At 45.3% G+C, this 9,494-nt stretch overlaps 1 protein-coding gene across 1 annotated transcript; it reads left to right on the forward strand.

Moving 5' to 3' along the window:
• Nucleotides 1–1,056: 1,056 nt before the first annotated feature.
• ABCF2 (ATP-binding cassette, sub-family F (GCN20), member 2) lies at nt 1,057–9,169 on the forward strand (the record flags this gene model as incomplete). Its single annotated transcript, XM_010287147.1, has 13 exons — nt 1,057–1,269; nt 2,184–2,366; nt 2,699–2,870; nt 3,025–3,120; nt 4,191–4,293; nt 4,379–4,474; nt 4,582–4,701; nt 5,255–5,344; nt 5,581–5,691; nt 5,977–6,039; nt 6,627–6,755; nt 7,598–7,801; nt 8,553–9,169. Coding segments are annotated over 13 exons (1,718 nt in total), but the record flags the coding sequence as incomplete, so codon positions are not given.
• Nucleotides 9,170–9,494: the final 325 nt, after the last annotated feature.

Below are 9,494 nucleotides of genomic sequence, written 5' to 3' on the forward strand. Positions count from 1 at the left end.
TGCTGCAGGGCGGAGGTGGCGAGCGGGCGCTGGGTGCCGCGGGGAGGCTGGTAAACCAGTGCAAACATAAGAGGGCAGGTTATGTGGGTCGGGACATGCATATTTCTTACAGGCAGTTCCCTGTGAAATAATTGCACCTCAAGGATAAAACTGCCTTGCCCCTCTTTTCACTCATCTGGCTCGGTTGTTGATGTAACTGGTCTAATTGCACTACCCGAGCTTTCAAAGGGGTCCTGTGTCAGTACAGTTGACTTTTTTTCCTCCTTCTTGGCTAAGGCACATTTGCCTTGGTGATAATAGTGATTTTGCCAAGCGAGTGATTCTGCCAGGAGTGCTAGATGCTGACAGCCAGGGTGCTATGCCTCGTTGGCCTGAACATGAACAGTCTGAACACCAGGTCTCTGTTCTGAGCAGCTGGAGTATTGCTGAGATCCTCAATGCTATTTTCTTCATCAAATGGTGGTGCCTCACCAAGGAGTGAAAATTGGACTGTAACTCAGGGCTGCAACAGAAGATCAGCATGACAGGAAAGATTTGCTTATGCTGTAGCAGGAAAGGAAGAGGGGGGCATGCATATGGACATATTACCAAAAAATTGGTAGGGCCTATTCCAATGCTGCTGTTTCTTTGCTCCTCACAGCTTTCCGTTCATTTATTTTCGAGCCAAGTTCTCTTTTGGCCAGCCCTTTCCTTCAGGTTGCAAGCAATACTTTGTAAGTTCTTTTCCCACCCCAGTCCTTCCTGCAGTGAGGGTTACTCACATCATACTTGGAGAACAGGATAGCTGTATGTATATATGATAGTATGCTATCTGGCTGCTCATTTAGTTCTAACGGTCAGATTTTATTTAGAGAGCAGGTGGAAGTTCCTGTTAGACCATTTATCTGTCTGCTAAGCTGAAAAGCTGAGTGTCATTCTATCAGGGCCTCCTCAACGTTTCTGTAGAAATAGGGACATGGGAGTTGTTTTTGTGGTCCTGGGCCTATTGGTACAGGGGCTTATGGCTTCCCTTGTGTTGGTAAATCAGTAACACTTCTGGTCTGTTTCTGCATATAGAGGTGGATGCTCTTACAAAGGAGCTGGAGGACTTTGAATTAAAGAAAGCTGCTGCCCGTGCTGTGACAGGAGTGCTGGCCTCCCATCCCAACAGCACTGATGTGCACATCATTAACCTCTCGCTAACCTTCCACGGCCAAGAGCTGCTGAGTGATACAAAACTTGAGCTGAACTCTGGGAGGCGCTACGGCCTCATTGGACTCAATGGGATTGGTAAGCTGTGGGACAGAGTGATGTGGGCTTCTTGGAGCTCAGTGAAGATTCTGTGCTGCTGAGAAGCTGGACAGGTGCAGGTGGTAAATGCTGGAAACCAGAAAGAAGCCTGTTAGGCAGACATGGCTGGGACATGGCAGTTTCTCTTCTCCCATCTCCCCACCTAGGAAGAGGGATTGCTGGTAGAAGTATGAGGTTGCATTCTGGCTTTGGTCTGTGCATTTGAATTTGTTTCTGTGGAGAGTTGGGCGAGATGTCTGGGATCTGTGAATCTGTCTGATTCCTGTTTACAGGATTTGTTTAGCAGTGTCAATAAACCCAGTGCTTATGCTGTTGGTCAAAGAGCTTGCACAGTATGGAGGAGTAGGGAGTGTGTGATTTGGCCTGAATGGGAAAACAACTGTACAATCCCTGGGGAGGGCAATGGAGAGATGCGGAATATGGGTATAGCTGAAGAAGGACTAGTAAGAGTGACCAGCTGGTTTAACTTTCAGGAAGACACTTAGGTTTTCTAGTGATGAGGGCATTACTCTCCTCTGTGTTAGAATTCTTTAGAGTCTGGGGTCCTGGTAACAGATGTCAGACCTGGTGAGACAGCAGGAAGAATACAGCAGAGAGAGAGTTCCCTAAACCCGGGCAAGGGCTGAACTGCAGTGGTTTCCAAAGAGCTTCTTCATGTCTCAGTCCTGTCCTTGGGATGGTGAGCTTTAGCTGGGAAGGCAGCCTGTTGTAGTGAGGTAGTAGGCTCTGCTGTATCTCTGATTCTTCTGACTTCTTGGGCAAGAAATTCCAAAGGATTTTCTGGGGTTGGAAAGGGAGGGAATCAATGGGATCTGACTGCATCTCATCTGTTTCTCTGTAGCATTGTATCTCACTGAATCCAGCAAATAATTGTGGTGTCTGTCTGCACACAGGGAAATCCATGCTTCTGTCAGCTATTGGGAAACGAGAAGTGCCCATCCCAGAGCATATTGACATCTATCACCTGACCCGAGAGATGCCTCCCAGTGACAAGACGCCTCTACAGTGTGTGATGGAGGTGGATACAGAGAGGGCCATGTTAGAACGAGAGGCGGAACGTCTGGCTCATGAAGATGGTAAAGCTTCTCGAAGTCCCTGTGGACAAGGGATATTTCCTCCATTTCCCTCCCCACTGAAGAAAAGGTGTTATTTGGGTTCCTTGACAGAGTTTTTATATGTTATGGTACCTATTTCCCCCAGCTGCCCTGTACTAGTTGAAAAGTCCTGTGGGATTACACTTATTTGGATGAAATTATTCCATGCAGCTTCTTAAGAAGTGTCTCAGGCTTGGGAATGGAGGGGGCCAAATAGTGGTAAAGCACATGGACTATGAGCTTTCCCAGCTGTATAGAGGTGCATCTGAGAGCCTTTTATTGGTAGAAGTGCTGACAGGCAGGCTCTCTTTCAGCGGAGTGTGAGAAACTCTTGGAGTTATATGAACGTCTGGAAGAGCTGGATGCTGACAAGGCAGAAGCACGGGCCTCACGTATCCTTCACGGCTTGGGGTTCACGCCAGCCATGCAGAGGAAGAAGCTGAAGGACTTTAGTGGTGGCTGGCGAATGAGGGTGGCTCTTGCTAGGTGAGTGGTATACTGCCTGCTGCCTCCTGGGAGAATGCCTGCCTGCTCCTGACTCTTCAGAGCCACATACACAGTTCTAAGAACTCAGAGCAGAGCTGAAAGGCTTTGGGTTACCTGCATTTACCCTACACTGTTATCTCTCCTCTCCTTTCAGAGCCCTCTTCATTCGGCCGTTCATGCTGCTGCTAGATGAGCCCACAAACCACCTTGACCTGGATGCCTGCGTGTGGTTGGAGGAAGAGCTGAAAACGTAAGCATGAAGGAGTTTGCTGCTTGTATGGGTTGTTTTTCTGCTGGAACATTTTGTCAGTACATGAACACGTGCTACAGGAATAACTGTCTCTAAATCTTGTGGCTACCTAAATATATTGCAATACCACTAACATCTTCTTGTGCTTGCTGCTACGCATGTCTATGGAAGGGTTCTTGATGGAAGGGTAAAGAATTCAAGACAAGCCCCTGTCTCTCCTTCACTGAAGAAATGAGAAATGCTGGTTTGTACTCACTGGTTAAAGCTACTTCCTGAAAGCCAGGAGCAGCCCTGGCAGCCTGTGTACCAGCACTGTGTGCTATACTAGTAGTGTGAGCGTTTCAGACCTGGCTTCCAGCTCATCCTCTGGGATATTGTTCCTCTGTTTTCACAGAACTGCCATATCCAAATGTCGGTTTCATCTTGTTCTAGTATGTCCTGACTGGTTTTTGTAAAGAAAGGTAAAATGTTAAGGCTTGAGGCAAGAAGCTTAGGAATAGTTATGAAGCTTAGATTATCTGGGTTGTGCATTAAAAGGACTGTATTTTGAGAAGGGCCTTTAATGTGCAGAGGTTTTTCCATCAGCTTTGTCAGCTGAACCTTTTGCACTTGCTTTAGGAGTCAGATGTTTTAGGAAAGTAATTTGAACCTCTCTCTTTTTGGGAGGCTTTAACCAGTCATTTTACAGATTTAGAGCAGAGCCAGGCATAGTGTACCTAACAGAAAGTAGTCTGTACCAAGGTGAAAGTAAGCAGCAACCGTTGAAACTTCTTAGAAGTGTGATGCCAGTGGAGTCAGTTGCATCAGTAGCACTAGTAATCTACCACATGGATAGCTAGCTCTTGACATTTAACACAATGAAAGGTGTTTGCAGTATTTGCTTACTGCAGCTGGTTGTAGCTGCTTTACTCCAAATTTCCTGAAGCATCTTCAAGGCTGTTAACTTTTTGTTCTTAAGCTGGTTGTAGGCAAGAGAGATCTGGTGCATGTAAGTCCTTTGTCACCATCAGGGCCAATGAGCAACAATTCTTTTCCTAGCTTAGTTTCTAATAACTTATGTGGTGCCACAGGTTCAAGCGGATCCTTGTGCTAATATCCCACTCCCAGGACTTCCTGAATGGTGTTTGCACCAACATAATCCACATGCATAACCGTAAACTGAAGTACTACACGGTGAGTAAATGGTGCCCTGCGCAACCAGCAGAAACGGATGCACTGTTCTCTGGGGCATGTCTGATGTTCTATGTTCTCTTTCTAGGGAAATTATGATCAGTATGTAAAGACTCGCTTGGAACTAGAAGAAAATCAAATGAAGCGATTTCACTGGGAGCAAGATCAGATTGCCCATATGAAGGTATCCACCTAGCTGCATGAACATCTTTCTGCCCATGCAGGTAGGCATCCCTGCAATTCCTCAACCTTGTTATTGCAGCTTTTGGCTAACTCTGTGTTTCGTTGCAGAACTACATTGCACGATTTGGTCATGGTAGTGCGAAGCTGGCCAGGCAAGCTCAGAGCAAGGAGAAGACCCTTCAAAAAATGATGGCTTCTGGCTTGACAGAGAGGGTGGTGAACGATAAGGTAGGATCAGACATGGGATTGCATCTAGAGATCAGTATTGGAAACATGGGCTAGATAAGTAAAATGATCTTTAGCTGACAGCAGGAATGGCTGACACAGCTGCAAGCAAGAATGGTATGCCCTTCCTGATGCCAAGGATGGCTGTACTGAAGATAATGTAATGCTGAAGAGTAGAAAGAGGGGAGTCATTTTCTAGGAGAGAGAAGGGGATTTGTCCTATCAGTAAGGCTATTTTGCAGACACAGAAATCAGAAATTAATGTCTAAGGGTTGAAGAAGATGGGGGAGGATGCTCAGAGCAACTCCTACTTGTTTGGGGAGTATAAGCCCCCATTTGTTTCAAAGGGAAAGAAATAGGGGCTTATTAGCCAGCAGATGAGCTTGCAAGCAACTAATCAGAATATATGTGTGAGTGAGTGAGAGGGGCTCATAAAAAGTCTTAGTCTGGTGCCTTGGTCTGCAGATGATGTCTGTAGTGAGCCATGGTTATACCAGAATAACTGGGTTGCCTTGTGCTCCAGGGTGTCTAACAGGTGGATATTCTGTGTTAACAGACTTTGTCATTCTATTTCCCACCCTGTGGGAAAATTCCCCCTCCTGTCATCATGGTGCAGAATGTCAGCTTCAAATACACCAAGGATGGGGTGAGTATGAGGAATATGCTTGGGTTGGTGGAGATTACTTGTATCCCTGCCTTGTTTGAGAGTGTGAGGCATTTGGCTTAGCTTTCTGATCAGGCTGGAGCATGTGATTAGTGGATCAAACTTCTTGGCTGTGTTAATGCTGAGTCTGCTGAGGACAGAGCATTACAGGTGCAATATGGAGGTTCTGGGTAGTAGCAGGAAGGCGTAATACGTGTCATGATTCTTGTGGTTTGCAGCCATGGATCTATAATAACCTGGAGTTTGGGATTGACCTGGATACCCGTGTAGCTCTTGTTGGGCCCAATGGAGCTGGAAAGTCCACACTGCTGAAACTGCTTACAGGAGAGGTATGGTCCCTATACTGACTACCCTGTTCTGGACCTTTACTTTTGGGGTAGTCTTCAACAAAGCTGCCCTTATTTGCCAGAGCACCCCAATTAGGCCTTGGAAATCCTAAGGTGTTGCTGCAATATAAGGGTTTTTCTCTCATATTATCTGTTCAGGGTGCCTCCTCTGTGCCAGAGTGGACATTTTGTAGTGGAATTTTGTATTTCTGGCATACAGCAAAATACATACACCTCTGCCATACAGAGGGATTTCCTGGTGAAATGCTTTTATCTTACCCTTTCTAGCTGCTGCCCACAGATGGGATGATTCGCAAGCACTCGCATGTGAAGATCGGTAGATACCACCAGGTACTCCCTACAGCAGCCACCAGGGACATAAAATGCTGAAGAAAAAACTGTCAGGAATGAGGAATCTTGCCCCTCTATTTCTGCTTCTAAGGCCACTCCCACTGCTGCCCTTCTGTGCCTGGAGATGGGGGAAGAAACTGTTCTGTTGGCTGAATGGGCCCTAGCAAATGTTCTTACCCTGAAAAGAGTCTTAGAATCATAGAATCATTAAGGCTGGAAAAAGACCTTTAAGATGATCAAGTCCAACTGTCAATCTGACACCTCCATGCCCACTAAACCATGTCCCAAAGTGCCATGTCTACACGTTTTTTGAACACAAAAAAGTGTGGTCCTTTCTGTTTAACCTCTCACCTTTTATGGGAGACATGGTTGCTTGGTGGTGGACAAGCCTGCTGTTCTGAAGCAGCGCTCCTGCTCCTGAAATGGAGACTCTTTCCACAGTAGTTCTGCACAGTGACTGTGAATGGGGTTATTGACTCTTGTGTTCTACTGTTTAGCTGGTACCAGAGAGGTTTAAGGCAGGTAGTACTTTTGGCTGTGAAGTGGGTGGCCTGCACAGCCTGAAGCTGACTTTTCTTCTCTGTCAGCACTTGCAAGAGCAGTTGGACTTAGATCTCTCACCCCTGGAGTACATGCTGAAATGCTACCCAGAGATAAAGGAGAAGGAGGAGATGCGAAAAATCATTGGGAGATATGGTCTGACAGGGAAGCAGCAGGTGAGTATGAGCTGTTGAGGTTTGCTTTTTGCTCATTAGGGAAGTAGAGCTGCTGCATTTTCTGTTGCTCTACATATGTCTGGCAGTATGATGCATTATGCAGCATGGTACACCACAGCATCAAAATACTTTTTCCATCTCTGCCTTTGAATTTGGAGAAACAAAAAAAACTCATGGCTCATAGGAAACTTTATTTGCATTGCAGCAATATATAGGTTGGAATGAGTGACCTCCTCAGAATCCAGGTGAAGAGAAGACAAGTTGTGGCATAGTGGTAGACCTGAGCATATTTCAACTGTAACTTGAACTAGTTTGTTTATCTCTTACCTCTGAGATGAATACCAGGCAGAAATGCAAGAACGCATTCTCAACTGGGAGTGGGAACCACTTGGCTCAAAGAAGAGGGTGGGCTCACCAGTGGTGCTCTTAAGTCTAAACGTGACATGCTCCTCTACATCATATGTCACATGTATGACAGCAGTTGTCCTTATCACTGCAGTTCAGTGTTGATTTTTACATTGTTCTTCCCCATGTGTCACTCCAGAAGTTGAGAGTAGTTTTATGGTTGCGTCAGTGTGCAATGAATGCTAGTCAGACCTCAATTAACGGTCCTTTGGAACCTTTAACACAAGCTGGGTCTTGCTATGAACACTCCTTCAGAAGCCCCTGGAATTCCCTTGTTCTGCTGGTGAGAAGCTTAGTCTAGGTATAAGACTAACTAAATTTTGTCCTCTTGTGTCATGTAGCTGCTGGAAACACAGTGTGAGATCTGATATTTTGTGGTCAGGGTGGCAGTCTGTAAAGTCCCCTGTAGAGCTGCGAAGAGTGTCTGTGTTTGTCAGGTGAGCCCCATTAGGAACCTCTCTGATGGGCAGAAGTGCCGTGTGTGCTTTGCGTGGCTGGCCTGGCAGAATCCTCACATGCTTTTCCTGGATGAGCCCACCAACCACTTGGACATAGAAACAATAGATGCTCTGGCAGATGCTATCAATGAATTTGAAGGAGGAATGATGCTCGTCAGCCATGACTTCAGACTCATCCAACAGGTAAGAAAAGTAGTGAATTTTGTCAGTAAGTAATTAAAACAATGCGTTTTCAACTGACTGGCTCTTACTCATCTGAAAAAGACGTGTGAGTGAAAAAAATCACTGGACACGATTGCCTTGCCATGTTCATGTGAAACAATTACTGAGCTAGCCTAGGAAGACATTAGGTACTTGAAAGGAAAAAGAAAAAAAAACAAACACCAAACAAAACCCTAAAAGTGAAGAATAAATTGAATGGAAGTCATGACACACTATGGAGGCCTTAACTAGATTTTTTTAAATTATACTGGAGTAGTTCTAGCACATCTTTTTTTATCACTTAGTCTGCGCAGGTGAAGGAAATTGCACCACACACAAAAATATCAAGTGCTGATTTATCAGTTGTAGCTTTGTCTGCAAGTTCAGGTATAATTTTATTTTTCAGTGTGTTATTTCGAAGTAGTTCAGGTCAAGAACTACTTTTTTTCAATTCCAAATTTAGCAGGAAAGAACTTCCTTCTTGGTGAACAAAAGAAGAAATATTGAGGGATTGAGGATTTTTAGTTCTAAAATCTTACATAAATTATGCAGAAAACATTGGGTAAGATATTTCACTGCAGATTTTTTTTTTCAGTAGTTGGAAGTGTGAAAGTTATTGAACTCTTTTATTACGAGACTTCAGAGAGTAGATTTTCATTAACTTTATAATTTTGGTAAAATTATAAAATGCTGCACTGTAAACCTCTCCTCCTCCTCGTGTGCTTATTTTCAGGTTGCACAGGAGATCTGGGTCTGTGAGAAGCAGACAATCACAAAGTGGCAAGGTGACATCCTTGCCTACAAGGAACATCTCAAGTCGAAGCTGGTGGATGAGGATCCACAGCTCACCAAAAAGACCCACAACGTGTGAGCTCTAGAGCAGTCGGTCAGGTGCTTTCTGTGGAGACTGACAGTGGCCAATGTGACTCACCTATCTGCCGACTGGAATGGGACTCTGCTGCTGTCTCTGTGGCTGTGTTCTAGGATTGCTGCAATACTGCTTCCCCTTGACTTGCCTTGCACCTCTGTATCTGGACCGATCTCTTCTCTCCTGATCTGGCTACATTTGGGCAACTGTTTCCATATTTAGAAGATGTCCCATCTGAGCCAGGCCTTGGAATCCAATGGTCTGGGGTCATGGCAGTGGCAGTTAGGGTGTCTAAGCTGCAGTGATACAGAAGTGGAGACCCCAGCCCAGCTTCTCCTGCCTCTTCCTTCCCAATTTCTGCTTCAGTTTAGATACTTCACTTCAAACTCCTCTGGCCTTGGTTTGTTTTTAACTATTATTTAACAGTGTAATTAACAGATCTGCCTGAGAATCCATCAGTCAATAAAGAGGGAAGAACGGTCTCGTCTTGTTTTGTCAGCTGTTGGTAGTTATTGGGGCATGCTGGGACAAATCAGCTAGTGTTGAGATTTGAGTAAGGATGCCGAGCCCTTTCTTTTGGGCTGAAGGTTCAGTTCTTCAGTACTACCAAAGTTATGACCAGAACTTGTGGCATACATGAAGTGGTGAGTATTGAGCTCTGGAGGTACAGAGCAGTGAGTAGGATCCTCACACCGGGGAAACCTCTGCTAATCCAGAGTGAACACTGGGTTTTCCGATTAGTGACAGAAGGGGGAGCAAGCCACGCATGCTTTTTTTGTTGTTGACAGACACAACTTTAAAGGGTTC

The sequence above is a fragment of the Phaethon lepturus genome, unplaced genomic scaffold (genome assembly GCF_000687285.1).
Source record: "Phaethon lepturus isolate BGI_N335 unplaced genomic scaffold, ASM68728v1 scaffold56965, whole genome shotgun sequence".
In the NCBI taxonomy this organism is placed as follows: Eukaryota; Metazoa; Chordata; class Aves; order Phaethontiformes; family Phaethontidae; genus Phaethon; species Phaethon lepturus.